This window comes from Mytilus trossulus, chromosome 14, assembly GCF_036588685.1.
Source record: "Mytilus trossulus isolate FHL-02 chromosome 14, PNRI_Mtr1.1.1.hap1, whole genome shotgun sequence".
Lineage (NCBI taxonomy): Eukaryota > Metazoa > Mollusca > Bivalvia > Mytilida > Mytilidae > Mytilus > Mytilus trossulus.
Genome location: NC_086386.1, coordinates 69,801,061 through 69,817,484, shown reverse-complemented (window position 1 = coordinate 69,817,484; position 16,424 = coordinate 69,801,061). Strand labels below are relative to the sequence as shown.

The 16,424-nt window shown below is 31.5% G+C and overlaps 2 protein-coding genes across 2 annotated transcripts in view; one reads left to right on the top strand and one right to left on the bottom strand.

The window, feature by feature from the left end:
- The window catches only part of LOC134696485 (kinase D-interacting substrate of 220 kDa-like), a 66,627-nt gene extending 56,330 nt beyond the window's left edge, over positions 1–10,297 (bottom strand). Inside the window, exons 1-5 of the mRNA XM_063558319.1 lie at positions 10,177–10,297; positions 3,095–3,267; positions 2,021–2,119; positions 1,533–1,631; positions 834–932 (exon numbers count right to left, since the gene is read on the bottom strand). Of these exons, the coding sequence (XP_063414389.1) occupies positions 834–932; positions 1,533–1,631; positions 2,021–2,119; positions 3,095–3,253 (456 nt within the window). The 5' untranslated portion in view covers positions 3,254–3,267; positions 10,177–10,297. The remainder of the gene's footprint in view (positions 1–833; positions 933–1,532; positions 1,632–2,020; positions 2,120–3,094; positions 3,268–10,176) is intronic.
- LOC134696484 (pre-mRNA-splicing factor 38B-like) lies at positions 10,298–13,873 on the top strand. The gene is made up of 3 exons (XM_063558318.1): positions 10,298–10,405; positions 11,020–11,094; positions 12,950–13,873. Exons 1-3 carry the CDS (start codon positions 10,374–10,376, stop codon positions 13,836–13,838), a joined length of 996 nt encoding a protein of 331 aa, XP_063414388.1. The 5' UTR covers positions 10,298–10,373; the 3' UTR covers positions 13,839–13,873.
- The last annotated feature ends 2,551 nt before the right edge of the window (positions 13,874–16,424 follow it).

The following is a 16,424-nucleotide window of genomic DNA, read 5'->3' as shown; positions in this document are numbered from 1 at the left end:
GTAAATTGCAGGCTCAACAAAATCGAGGGAAAAAATCAATAAAAATATTCAGCTTGATACTGTCTTTTGATTGTAAGAAGCTTCTGTCCAAGTTTGGTAAAAATCCAGGATAGTTTATGAATCTAATAAATGTTTTAAAAACTTTAACTGCAGACTGGATGCAATGTTAACTGGAAGAAAAACTAAGTCCATTTATAAGTAAAATACAGATATCCAGGTACAAAATATTAACAAAATTACCTTTAGATACTAGCTTTTGATCATAAACAAGCTTCTGTCTAAGTTTGGAACAAATTAAAAATAGTATACCACAGAGTGAATGTGTTGCTGGCAGAAAATCTAAGTCCATTTAAAGTAGAATACGGAAAAAATGGATTTATTGTTTTACAAAATTTACTTCTGGAATCTGGATACTATCTTATAATCATAAACAAGCTTCTGTCCAACTTTGGTACAAACCAAGGATAGTTTAAGAAAGTTATTAAAATTTAAAAAACTTTAACCAGAGTGAATGTAATGTTTTCCCACAGAAAAACTAAGTCCATTTATAAGTAAAATACGGAAAAAATGGAATTTTATTTTCACAAAATTTACTTCTGGATAATATCTTATGATCATAAACAAGCTTCTGTCCAAGTTTGGTAGAAATCCAGTATGGTTTAAGAAAGTTATTAAAATTTCAAAAACTTTAACCACAGAGTGAATATTTGTTGACACCGCCGACGACGACGGAATGTAGGATCGCTTAGTCTCGCTTTTTCGACTAAAGTCGAAGGCTCGACAAAAAGCTTTTATATATTGTAAACATCTGAATGATTCAGATTTCTGCTCACCTCTGCCTTGACATTGAAGTTAGCTCCCCTTTCAATCAGTTCCTGCACAACAAGGTTCTTTCCTTTATAACAGGCCCACATCAGTGGAGTCCAGCCACTCTGAAAACATAATTGTGAAAAAGATTAAAATATTATCCACAATTTAAAAACTGCATAAATATCATAAATATGATCAAACGAAATATTCATATTTCAGAGAGAAACTATGTGCAAACTAGACTGCATATGTCATGTATGTGTTGACGTACTAATCCTACACCAACACTTCAAAGTATCGCAAACAAGAAGTTGGTATCTTTCACATCACAACTCATCAACCTGCTGACCAAATATTGGTGAGGAAAATGTGAATAGCTGTTCAATGGACAGATAGACAAGGTGGTTGCAGCTTAGCCCTTCATCTCATCTGGGGTAATAGTAAAGACTACATCTGTTATTAAGCAAGCTCAACACAATTGAATCAAATATAATTTCAGAGTGTGGGATTTTCTGGCTGTGTTGAAGACCCATTAGTGGCCTTCTGCCCTTCCCAATTTCTATTCTCATTTTAAAATTTAACATGTATGATATTTAACCTCTGAAGTTTTTTTTCTGTTTCCTGTAACCTCCTTGGTTCAATCAATAACTTATCCAAACTGGTATTGTTTACATTTTGAAAAGCAGAGATATCAGACTTAAGAAAGTTTTAATGATTTATACCATATCTCTATGTTCAATGTCTGCTCCTCTCTCTAATAATTCTATCACTACTTCAAGGTGACCTTCCTTGGCAGCACACAGAAGGGCACACCATTTCTCCTGCAATTAGAAAAAACTTCTGGTAAATAATTAATGGTAATTCAGAAATTATTGCAATGTTTTAATTAATGAGAAGAATGAGATAGTATCAAACATATAATTTAAGTAGTGATAAATAAAACTTTTGCAATCACATTCATTAGATTTCACATTTTTTCCCATGAGTCAGACTCTCAATACATTTGCAATGAGAGAGGAATTCATTTATTTCTAACTTTTATTATAAGGTCTAAATAAAAATATATGTGTGGTTCCAATCACATCTCGAAATAACTATATGGTCTGTCAGCGTTTATTGTCAAAATCTGACCACAAGCAAAATTGTGTGTTCACAGAGTCTGATTTTGGTCATGTTGATGTTACATGAGTTAATCATATAAAATACCTACACTATCTACAGCATTTGGATCTACATCGGCATCTAGTAATTCACGGACTATATTTATCTCTCCTAGTTCGCAGGCTAACATTAAAAAGGTCTGTCCATTCTGAAAGTAAAACATACTTTTGTAGCTGGAAAAAGTTTATTCTATAAAAAAATGTCTCTCTTTTTTTCCTTTATCACAATCATGTTTATTGGCATCTATCTGTATTGCCCATAGAAATAAAAGAAGAAAGTTTCTGAGGACACAAATGCCCCAGCTGAAGATCTGCTGCTTTCAAATTAAAAAGGGCCATAACTCCATAAAGGTAAATGACTCATACTCACTGCCAAAATCCAAGTCTGTCTGCGTGTTGTGGATCTTAGCATTTTGTATGAGTTCCATAAAACTTGAATGAGGAAAACTTAAGAGTGCAGAAACAAAAAAAATAAGTTCCCAAGTTATAAAGGGGCATAACTGTAAGTAAGCAAATGAATTACTGCCCAAACTAGAACTCTGTCTGCGAGGGTTTGGTTCTTAGCATTGTGCATGAGTATCATAAAACTTGGATAAGGCAAACTTTAAGTTAGATTGTTGAAATATTTTTGTTTAAATAATTTTACAAGTTATAAAGGGGAATAACTCTAGAACATAAATTGACATATTACCCAAATTCCAAGTCTGATTGAGAGTTTTGGTTATAATCATTGTGTATGGCCTTAGCTGGGTCATTGAAAAATCAAGTGGCGTCCAATCCTGACACATATTTTGCCGGGAAACCCACTTATCAAATCAAAGAAAGGTTTTCTTTCTTCAGCATAGTAAATCATAGGTCTTCTATCATCAAATATTTCACCTTTTCTGACTTCCACTTTTGCCTCTCTCAGTCAAGGAAAATACTTGGGAACTGTGTCATTTAGTCTCTTGTGAAGATGTCTCATTGGCCATCATACCATATCTTCTTATTTTTTTTTATATATAATGTTAGTCATTGAACATGTAAAAAGTCTATGCATTAACCATCTATCTACATTTTGAAGGTCAATAGGGGGCCACTGAATAGGCTGTTTCCCCTTATTTCAGTACTAATACTAATCATACCTCGTCTCGCTCCTCCAAGTTAATGTTGCCATTTTCCAGGAGTGTAACCGAAGCAGACAGATCTCCCCTTCGTATACTGTCCCATAACATCTGTGTTTTTAACGTTCCCATGATGTGCCGATCCTTCAAGTTTAATATCTGTTCTATGTGTACAGGCATAGGTCTACATCATTCTGTAATGAGAGAAACAATCAACATGATCAATCACTTTAAAGTCTCAGAACAAAATTAATGTGTATGCATCAATGGGTTTTAAAAATTGTGTGATGATAGAAACAACAAGAATGTGTCCAAAGTACACAGATGCACCACTTGTGTATTCATTTTCTAAGTTCAGTGGACCATAAAATTGGAATAAAAACTCTTATGTATATATGCAATGATATAGGCATTAACATTAGAAAGATCATACATGTATCATAAGGACATTGGTACTTTGTTACTAGTTGATTTAACTTTTAACTTCATCCAAACACTTCCTTGACAAAAAACTTTAACCTGAAGCCAGACAGAGAGATGAACGAACAAACTGACGCACAGACTGAAAAACATAATGCCCCTAACTGGGGCCAAAAAATAAAGATCAAATATATATATAAAAACTTGAATTTCAAAAATATAAATTTGAATGACAATCAAGATTATAAAATACTAAATTCAATTTCAGTATTGTATAGTAAATTCAGTATCATGATCAATGCAGAGAAACATGTTTTCTCATCAATAACATCGTCAAATTCTTTTTACATTTAGTTTTCTTTAGTGAATTGAAACTAGCATTTGACATGTTTGAGAAGAAATAAATGTAAATTTCTTACACATTTTTTTAAAACTGTTATACATATATGTATATATATATCAAAATTAAAATATCAAATCCCCTTCTTTCATTGTGACTTTTCTTGTGTATACAATTGAAATAAAACTTAACCTTTTCACTGAAAATGATATCCTCCACAAGTCTAACTTTAAAATATTTTAGTATAACATGTTAGACAATTCCTACAAATTTGAATGTCTTACAAAAAAGACCTGCTAGCCACAACATTTAAGACAATATTTGACCATGTATTATGGTATCAATCTATCATTGAGGGTCAACATTAAACTTTTTTCTATTATTATACTATGTTTACATCATCATGTATCAATAAGATCGCTATCTACTTAAATCTATCCGCAAACAAAATTTTGAATATTTTACTGTCATTGACCGATAGTCTCTTTAAATTGTTTGAAGACAGTATCTTTAAACTCATGACCTTTACAAATTCTTTCTTGACAAAAAATGGACATGACTTTTAAACATGTTTAACAGTAACACAAATGGCTTGGGACTACGAAATTATCTGCTAACCACATCTGATATTTTTTTCAAACCAAAAATTCACTGATGATATTTCAACAAACATGACAAATATTTCCTAGAGCACCCACATATGAAATGCTCAATAAAACCTGATACACTGAATTCACTTTTGTTAGTCAAAATAAACATTACAAATATATATTTTTATTTAGAAATTGTTGTTTATCATGTTTATTAACTAATAACAAAATAATTGTAAATATGAAATTTATCACTATGCAACATGCATGAGACAAAAAATTACTGTCCAAAATACATTCCTCTATCTTCAGATGTTCAATTTAAGCAAAGTTATCTGATTTTATAAAAGCAGTATATATATACACATTAAATAGAGGATGAACTAAACAGTACATTTGTACTTTAATATCAATTTTGTCCTTAAACTTTGCACAGATAAATTTGCCCTTAACACACCTTTTCTCTAACTATTATGGGTAAATTTAGTTTAAGTTCAACATTGACAATTGATACAAAATTGTCAATAAAAATAATTAGTTTCTTCTCCTCTACATTTATATCTACATGTAAGTCTGTTATACTCACATTATGGTATGATTCCAACATTTTTTCATCTAAAAACCTTTATTTAAAGTTTTAAATGCATGAGCATGATGAGTGATCTAACACAGAAATGAAATACCATCAAATATTTTTGTAAAAATTTAAAGTTCAAACTGCATGTCAGATGTAGTAAAAAGTAAATTTATGCATGCCTAGTTTTACAATGTAAATTTTACCTGGTTTAGACGAATGTGAAACACTGATTCGACCTAATAAACTAGTCATTTTATCGCTTTTTTGAAATGTTATTAAATATATCATTTGTACTTCATTAGTTTTAGTATATATCATGAATATTAATTTATGCAAATTGGTAATGATTTACAACAAGTATCTTAATCATGAAATATTATACATGAAATAGCTAATATTCTTGCTTGTTTCATAAATTTGATAAGTAGTAGGTGTAAAAAAAAAATTCTCCTCAAAAGTAAAAAAATAAGCTCTGTAAATTTTCTGTTCTAGATACATGAGGAGGACATGCTTTTTAAACATTTTCATCATTTAATACATTGTAATACTATATTTCATGTTAGTTAACTGAGAAATAATGCTTTATGTCAGGACATAGTATTATATCAATATCTGTCGAACTTAAACAATCAATATATTTACATGATTTAGGGACTTTATTTTCAGAATTCTGCTTTTTATGTCTGTCAATTCTGCTCAGATTATTTTCTATGTTGTCTGTTTTTCAAATTACTTTACCAGTTTATAAAATTCATATGAAACAATTAACATAGATAGAACAAAGAATGAAATTAAAAGAAGAAATTTGTGTGACATTACAGGCACTTAAATATGTCTTAAGTGTTTAAGGAAAAATACAAAAATCAACTGACCTAAAATATTTGTCCTACAACATGTACAATGTCCTAGAAAACTTATCTTAAAAAAATTATAACAATTCCTATGACCTTGTTTAATTCAGTATCACTAACAAAGATAAACTGACAACTTACCTATTTAAATAAATTTTAATCACAGAAACTTAATATTATACAATAGTAACAACAACTGCACTTAAGTTTCAATTAAATGTCACATGTAGTCCCTTATATTGTGGAAACTACTGCAAGTCATATTGTCATGACTGGATTTAAAATTTACAAGCATTTGTTTGAGGGAAGTTAAGAGAATGTAAACCAATTTAGGGATGTACATTTAGGTAGTTGAACAAGGGTAAAACTTACTTAGGCCGAAATTTAATATATTGTTTGTTTCCCCAATCCCGACCCTGCCAAGCCAGGTGTTGGTAGGTAGGTAGGGAAATAATTTTATTTTTCCAAAAAGTTTTAACAATATCGTACATTGTCATGATTGTCGTACAATCCGGCAAGCCAGGAAATTGGAAATGAATAAAATAATATTTGACCTAGTTTTGACAATAAAATTTTATAAGTAGCACTGTTTTTGCAGGGTCGGTCCGGATTGTGGGAAACAAACAATATTTTATTTTAGGCCTTATGCTTAAATCATGCTTATAAATACGTTATGGCATCTGCAGACCTTCATCAAGTTTGTGGAATTTGATTTTGGAGGCAGATCTTAATCGTTAACTATGTCATGTACATGTAATAAGCTACAATGTATGTTCAAAATGATGTTATCAAGGTAATAAAACTTTCAAAACTTTTTAAGGTGCGTAACCGTATGATATGTTACTTTTTGTATCTAACATGTCTAATTTGGATTCCTTTATTTTTGTCAGTAACAACTATTGTGGATTAAAAAAATATATGTTATTTTCGTTGAAATATTATTTTGCAGATATTTTGGTTATATATATCTTATACATGTATTATTTTGCAGACTTTAGACCAAATTTTGCATACAAGCCTTTAGAAATTTTTTTTTTCAAAAACTATTTCAAGATATAGTTGTCTTAAACCATAAAAAAGCCATGAAAATTGTTATGTACGAATAATAAACCCCCCCCCCCCCATATTTACCAGTGGTATCTACCGCCCCAGACAAAACTCCTGAAGTGGTCAATACTGGCAAATACTGGTCAATTGAAATTTTCATGGTTGTTTTTACTATTAATTGAAGTAAAAACTTGATAAAAAGTTAAATATACTTCAACTTTAACTTTTATGCATGTGTCAGCTAGCTTGTAAAATTCATGAATTTGATGTTTTATTCATTTATAACACCTATTCCTACTGATTTAAAATTTAGTTATTATGAATTATGATATTGTATACTTAAGATATATATATATAAAAATTCACATATTATTTTAACTCGAATAATTCAAGCCCTTTCCGTGTCCGATTTTCTCCCACATGAGGTTTAAATGTAGCCATCGTAGATCAGCGGAATATAACGACTGAATTATTCTGGTTAATATTATTTCAACATTTATAAATCAGGTACAGTTTTTGAAATGAAAGGTAAATAAAACTACAGGTAAATGAAGTTACATTTGTCTTTTTACCTATCACCATGATCACCTGGCATTGCTTGGTGAGAAAATTTAATTACTAAAACAACAGCCTCCAATAAATGTTGACAGTACATGGGTTGAAAGTAATAAAAGTGATACTAGAAGACTCCCTTAAACAATAAATTATTTCCTGTCTATTTAAATGTGTGACAAAACCTTCTTCATCCTGGAAATAGAAATTTTGAAGCAAGGACAAAATGTTTTTATCTTTTACTTATAATACACATTAATCAATATAGATCCCTGTTTGAATGTAAATTGATTTGAACACTTTCTATATTTAATCATTGATAGTAATTATAATTGACCAGGTATTAAAAGAATGGTTTATATAGTAATAAAATTGAGAATGGAAATGGGGAATGTATCAAAGAGACAACAACCGGACCATAGAAAAAACAACAGCAGAAGGTCACCAACAGGTCTTCAATGTAACGAGAAATTCCCGTACCCCGAGGCGTCCTTCAGACCACTCAAAATCTCAATTGACCAGTATTTCCCCGGTATTTACCACTGGCATGGTCAATACTAGTATTGACCACTTTTTTGCCAACTTTGTAATAAATCCACAGTAAACATTTTGCAACGTTAACCCATACAGTTTTGTTAAAGAAGACATTGACCTATTCATTCTATTGCACATATAACTGCTAACAGATGTGATGTCAGATGGTTTGTTGTGCTGAACATTGACCTCTGACATTCTTCTCTTCACGAAGCTCTGGATAGGGGTTCCTTCATTTCTTAATATAGCTTTAATTTCTCTATTCTGTATTAAATTTTCCTACATGCATGACATTTATATTTTCTATTCAAATATATTCCAGCAACCCATTTTCTCTATTAAGAATCTGTTTTACCCTTATTTTCTATTGTTTATATTTTAGCACCCCACTATTCTCTTTTCTCTACTTTTGTCTATTCGTTATATTTTCTGCTTACAATGTACTTATCAGCACTTTTCCCAATTATTCTCTATTCTGTAAACTACTTCCATACCCTCATTCATGACATTGTAACTTTGGACTTACAATTACATTGTAAGATTCTTAATTTCTAAATTTGTAACATATGCGCATTCACACAAACCAGCTCCTAGTCAAAGTTTTCTTGTATAAATATCATGAATACAGACAGGATCCCTGTATATTTTTATAATTTAACGTTAATGCTACTTGTATATATTATCACAGCATCTGCAAAATGAAAATAGTTCTCTTGTTTCAGGTTTACTTGTACTGAATAACAAACAATGACATTTAAAGTATATATCTTTGATAACCATTATATGTGTAATCTGATAATAAAATGTGCACAAATGTATCTAGATAAACTGATCAGAACAATAAACATGATAAACTTTTACATTATATCTAGGTCAATATGAAACAAAATGCACTGCAGGCACAGCTTGATACAACCACAGAGGTCGACTCTCAACAATTAGGGCCAGTAATTTACTTTTATTATCAATAGATCTGAACTTATCCATCAACAGGTTGTTGTAGTACATGTACAATGTATAAGTTTATTTATTAAGGATGACGGTCATTCATTCTTCCTATGGGCTTGAAAACCCTCTGGTCCCGGTTATATCCAATTTTTTTTGGTTTAAAAACGTCATCATTTGATCTCTTTCGTTTTATAGCATTTCCAAGCTTCAGGTCACAGGCACTTGTTTTCTGCCTGTGCCGTCAGTACATTGAAGCATTTTTACGTTTGATAACACATGGTTTCTGGTCTTTCTAATTACCAAAAAAATCAAAGTGTACCAACACTATGTTGTTAAGATAACTCATAATGACATAAATCTATTTTACTAACTTTATTGATTATGTGAAGTAAACTAAAACATTTCTATAACATTAAAGATATATATAATTAATCGTGGAAAAACTAGATTTTTTTTGTTGTTTTATAAACATTGCCGTCATTATTAGAAAATTTAACGTGTCTGTGTTGGTCCACTTTCTACTGGATATAAGACAGATCGAGTTACAGGAACTACATGTATTGCGACTGGTTTTCGTTTCTGTTTCACTTCCTCTGGATAAATGTGTACAGTTATCAATCTCGATAGTTTAGACTTCAGAACACATTAATTTGGTGATCTTTTCTGCATTACTTGTCAATTTTAACTTCAAATATGTTCAAATTTCAAATAACATAGAAAGGACATTATATTTCTTACAAGTCCGGTCGGGCTAGCGATAAAAAAATGTACTTGTCCAAACTGAAAATTACTAGTCTGGGGCATTGGGCTAGTGGTTAACGTCGCCAACTGCTATGGTAAAATTTTAACTCATTTGGCGCCAACAGTAACCGTTAATTTACTGTTTGCAGGCTGACCCTAAATGGCATTGATAGTGATCAGGTGATACCTTCATAATTTCAGTGCCAGTGGACAGCTGATCCACAAATGATCCTCAAATTTGCCACTGTGTTTTGGTAACCGTATGGCAGAAGAACAGGCACTTGTTTCTATCCATGAGAATGACAAAATCAACAGTTTAGTCGACCTTCCCATGGACATAATAAATTTATGATGGACAAAAATGTTCATAATGGAGAGACAAGTGATGATCAGTGATGCCGATGGATGTGGACAGTAGTCATTTTTCACGGTCTTTTGACTTTAGACCCTGAAAATTATGATTTTCATAAATCAAAATGTATAAAATTTAAGTTTAACTTTACCCCTCTTAAACAGCTGTTTTTCTTACAACCTTCGCTATGAATCAGGATGTTTCAATGAAATATACATCACAGAATAACCATCTAAGCTTCTGAATCAACTGACTTCGCGGCTGCGCTTTAAAGCGTGTCGAACGTCACTTCCGTCAACAAAAGCAGGTGCTTTCGTTTTATACTCGAAATTCATAAATTTACAGAATATGGAAGATTCGAACGAGGACGAACTTGATAGGTAGACAGTTAACTTAACAGAAATGGTTTAACCGCTTCATTCTTTAGAGTTCTGTCATACATGTGTTAAAAAGGGAGAAAAATAATGAAAGAGTACACTAAAAATACTAAAATTAGACACAAATCTGGATTATACACGAAATAAATCTGAGTTGACAACTTGTTGGAGAAAGAGAGATAACTCTATATTAGTTTTTTTCCAAATTAGGTTTACAGGGGCCAAGGATTTGTAAAGTAAGACACAATGCAGTATTTAACAGGACACATATAATACATACAGGCTATTATGTGTTAAAACAAAACAGTATGCATGGTTATATGTCATGTATTTTTTTTGGAATGAAACTTGTTTTAGTACTCGAATTATGAAAAGAGTTTCAGACATTTTACAGGTGAAAGGCATAATCAGCGTTCCCTTGTTTAACACTACATCAGAATAAAAAAAAAGATTACTGTTCAATACTTTATTTCATTGTTAAAGGCTGTACGGTGACCTATAGTTGTTAGTGTCTGTGTCATTTTGGTCTCTTGTGGACAGTTGTCTTACATTGGCAATCATACCACATCTTTTTTTTTATATACAATTAGCATCACACAATCTTGTTTCCATTGCAGATTAGCAAGGGAAGAATTAACAAAGGAGGCTAAAAGAGGAGCAGAGAGAGCCAGGGAGATAGGAGCATATGGATGGTAAGTTAACTTTGAAATACAGATGGTAATTAAGTTAACTCTGAAATACAGAAAGAGCCAGGGAGATAGGAGCATATGGATGGTAAGGTAACTCTGAAATACAGAGAGAGCCAGGGAGATAGGAGCATATATGTATGCCATGGAAGGTAAGTTAACTCTGAAATACAGAGAGAGCCAGTGAGATAGGAGCATATGGATGGTAAGTTAACTCTGAAATTAAGTCCCAGTGGCAGTGTACATGGTGTAGGGCAATGTTAATGAGGCATACAACTTTGATACAAAAAAAGAGTCTTTATTGAACACAATTTAGGAAAATTTTCAACTCATCCATGTTTTCTTGTCAACCTATTTTTTTACCAGGAAATAAAAAAAGTTATAAGAAAATAAATTCAAAAATATTAATCCAAAAAAAACCCCAACTTTCTCGACTTTGAGGTTAGTCTTTGTAACCATGGTAACACAGTTAAAAGCAGTAGACAAAGACAAGGTTGGCAAAAAAGTGGTCAATACTAGTATTGACCATGCCAGTGGTAAATACCGGTATTTACCGGGAAATACTGGCAAATACCGACAAATACTGGTCAATTGAAATTTTGAGTGGTCATTACTATAAAAACCACTATCTATTTGGTCAATTATAATTACAATTAACAATAAATTTATATAGAAGGTGTTCAAATCATTTTTAATGCTTTAATTTTAATTCTCTATATATATATGTATTGTAAATTCAAACAGGAATCTATATTGATTAATGTGAACATAATATTATAGTTAAAGGATAAAAACTTTTTGTCCCTATTTCAAATTTTCATTTCCAGCATGAAGAAAGTTTCTGATCTCACAGTTAAATAGCTATAGACAGGAAATGATTTATTGTTTAGGGGAGTCTTCAAATATCAATTTTATTACTTTCAATCCATGTACTGTCAACTTTTATTGGAGGCTGTTGTTTTAGTAATTAAATTTTGACACCTAGCAATGCCAGGTGATAGGTAAAAAGACCCAATGTAACTTCATTTTCCTGTGGTTTTATTTACCTTCAATTTTAATTACCTGTAAAATCATACATTTTGAATAAAAAATTCATTAATTTAAACATGTTGAAATAAAATATAAATTTGTATATATATATATCTTAAGTATGTAATATCATAATTCATAAAAACTAAAATTTTAAATCAGGGACAGTAACAATCAGTGTTATAAATGTATAAAACATATCAAATTCATTAATGTTATAAGCTGACACATTATATTTGACTTTTTATCAAGGTTTTACTTCAATTAATAGTAGAAATAACCATAAAAATTTCAATTGACCAGTATTTGCCAGTATTGACCACTTGGGGAGTATTGTCCAGGGCGGTAAATACCGGTAAATACCACTGGTAAATACCGGGGGTGGTATTTACCGCCCAACCTTGGACAAAGACAAACATGAAAGATATGATGGAAATAAACATGCAAATAAGGTTTTGATCTCATCACAGATCCACATTTAGAAAAAAAATATATGTATCATATGGAAATTATTGTAAACCAAGACTTCCAAATCACAGGAGATAACTTATTACATTTGTTTGTTTTTTTGACATGCTATTTAACATGTTTAAAATTCTATAACTTTTTTCTGATTTTTTTCTTTTTTCTTCTTTCCTGAACTGAAATCACAACTTTATGCTTAACTGCCTTATAAGACCAGGAGCTCCAACTGACAAGAAACTTTACCATACTATTACAAGTAGCATTAATCTACTTTTCTCTTTAAAGGGTAAAGAGACAAGGAGCTCCAACTGACAAGAAACTTTACCATACTATTACAAGTAGCATTAATCTACTTTTCTCTTTAAAGGGTAAAGAGACAAGGAGCTTCAACTGACAAGAAATTTCTAGGAAATGTTTTAGTCAGTACTCTCAGATCAAATAAGAGAAAACATTCACGAGATCATGATCACAGATCACATAGAAGAAAATATATAGAAAAAAGAGACAGGTATGACCGTCCCCGTCACAGTTATCATCGACAACATCATCCACCGAAGTTAATAAACGGTGGATATTTTCGTTACAATGACCAAAGAAAATATTCTCATACGGATAATGGGAAACGTGAAGAAAAAAGAACTGCAGAGAAACATGAAAGGATGAGTGACAAAGATGGTTCTCTGGAAGATAAACAAACAATGTCTTTATCTGATAGACTAAAGGATAGAGAGAAAGAAGGAATGACAGAAGAGAAAAGCAGTGAACATGAGATATTAAACACACAAGATTTGGGTAAAGATCACAAAAAGGATTTTAAGAATAAGAAACGTAGGGATGATAAAAAAGACCGTGAGAAAAAGACAGCAAAAGAAAGAAAGAAGAAAGAAAAAAGCATAGAAAAAGAGGCACAGTATATTCATTCAGATGAAGAAAAAGTGACAATAACATGTGGCAACTCTGATACTGATCTCATCTCAGAAAAGACATGTTACAAGGACACAGGTCAAGGTCATAGAAAAAGGAATATTTCAAGTAAAAGTGAAGAAGAGAGCTTGCTTGAGGATATTAAGAAACATAAAGACAGTGATGACGACAAAAATCCTCAGGAAAAAATTATTGAAATATTCGGAGACTATTTAATTGAGAAAAAGCAGAAAAAGAAGAAAAATAAACAGAAAAGTCACAAAGCAAAACATAAACACAAAAAACACAAACTTAAACATGATAAACATGATAAAGCAATTGAAGATTCTTGACTAATTGTTTTCATATCCCAAATTCATGTTAATTACTACATCATGTACATTGTAATCATAAAATATGTTTATTTTTTGTCTTGAATGCCATGAATAACGCTTAATGGGAGATATAGATGATATAGGGTTGCTCATAATGCCATGATTTGAGAAGTGGTACCTTTATCCTTTAGCAACAGACTTTATATTTCAGAAGGTAGAAGATGAGGATAATCCATATTTGGTACCTCTTTGGCATATTCCCGTTCTCCTTGACCATGTTGACATAATTTTCATTGTTCGGAACCACTTTTAATAACGTTGTATAGTTTTTCATCGAGAGATCTTTTCAGTTAGAGGTGCTATGAGTAATAGGACAACAATACTTGCTATAAAAAAATGTCATGAAAATTAATTCATTGCAAAAGAAAAGTACTCATAAGAAAGGGTTCATCATGTTCATCTGACTTTGAACTCGATTCATAGTTCAATAATCTGCTCTTCACTTTTTATGCCCTAATCAGGGGCATTATGTTTTTTGTTGTGTGCATTTAATCATTTGTTCCTCCTCTTTGCTCGTTTGTCTGTCCTGCTACAGATAAAAGTTTTTGGTCAAGGTAGTGTTTTTTTTGTCTCGTCTTGAAGGAATAAATAAACAGCTGCGCCATGATCGCATGATACGCCCAACGTCTTATGTGGAAGTAATATGCAATAATCATAAATAGTTTCTGAGAAAGTTTAAAGCAATAATCATATATAGTTTTTGAGACACAGCGGGAAACCCCCCACCCTGGTTTTTTATTGAGCCTGCAACTTTTGTCGCAGAAAGCTCGATATAGGGATAGTGATCCGGCGGTGGCTACGGCGGGGGTGTTAGCTCACATCTTAAAAGCTTTATATTTTAGAAGGTGGGAGACCTGGATGCTTCATACTTTGTATATGGATGCCTCATGTTACGAAGTTTCCGTCAGTCACAACTCACATGTCCAATGTCCTTGACCTCATTTTCATGGTTCAGTGACTACTTGAAAAAAAAGTTAAGATTTTTTGTAAGGTTTAATTCTCTCTTATTATAAGTAATAGGATAACTATATTTGGTATGTGCATACCTTGCAAGGTCCTCTTGCCCGTCAGACAGTTTTCACTTGACCTCAACTTCATTTCATGGATCAGTGACCAAAGTTAAGTTTTGGTGGTCAAGTTCATATCTGAGATACTATAAGCAATAGGTCTAGTATATTTGGTGTATGGAAGCACTGTAAGGTGTACATGTCCAACTGGCAGATGTCATCTGACCTTGACCTCATTTTCATGGTTCAGTGGTTTTTTGTGTTTTGGTCTGTTTTTCTTATACTGTATGCAATATGTCTTCTATATTTTGTGTATGGAATGGTTGTAAGGTGTAAAGGTCTACCTGGCAGGTGTCATATGACTTTGACCTCATTTTCATGGTTCAGTGGTCAAAGTCAAAGTTAAGTTTTTGAGTTTTGGCCTTTTTTTCTAATACTATATGCAATAGGTCAACTATATTTGGTGTATGGAAATATTTCATGATTTTCATGTCAGTAGCGCAGGTTTTATTTTTGACCTTGACCTTATTTTAAACGGTTCATTGCTCAGTGTTAAGCTTTTGTGTTTTGGTCTGTTTTTCTTAAACTATAAGCAATAAGTCAATTTTATTTGTTGTATGGAAGATTTATTAGCTGTACATGCCTACCTGACATGGTTCATCTGACCTTGACCTCATTTTCATGGTTCAAAGGTCAATGTTTAGTTTTCTTGGTTTATGTTAAGTTTATGTGACCGTTGTAATAAAGCTTTATTATTAGGACTATCAACATAATATCAATGATTAGTAAAGAAGGCGAGACATTTCAGTGTGTGCACTCTTGTTTTTACAAAAAACTAAATATCACTAAAATAAAATTTTGAATCAACACCAAAAAGTATACAGATCTTTAGATTAATATAACAAAGAAGTGTGTAAAGTTTTAAGCAATAATCATAAATTATTTTTGAGATACGGTGCGACATGTAAAAAAAAACCTCCCCTGTTTAACAAAATACTCAAAAACTCAAAAATAAAATTTTGAATCATCACCAAAAAGTATTCAGATCTTTAGATCAATATAACAAAGAAGTGTGTAAAGTTTTTAGCAATAATCATAAATTGTTATAGAGATACAGCACAACATGTAAAAAAAAAAGTCCCCCTTTTTTACAAAATACTCAATCATTAAAAAATGAAATTTTGAATCATCATCAAAAAGTATACAGATCTTAAGATTAATATAACAAAGACATGTGTAAAGTTTGTAGCAATAATCATAAATCAATTTTGAGATATGGCGCAACATGGAAAAAAAAAACTCCCCCTTTTTTTACAAAATACTCAATAACTCAAAAATGAAATTTTGAATTATTCAACCTATCTTCAAGAATAAAGGTAATATATATGATCCTAGTTCGTACAGACCAATAACATTAGTGTCATGTCTTGGGAAAACTTTTCATCTATCTTAAATGAAAGACTTGGGGAATTGTCAACTGAGGTCATAATTACTTTTCTTTACGGCTTCTTATAAGTGTCCTGAATTAATTTGTCCC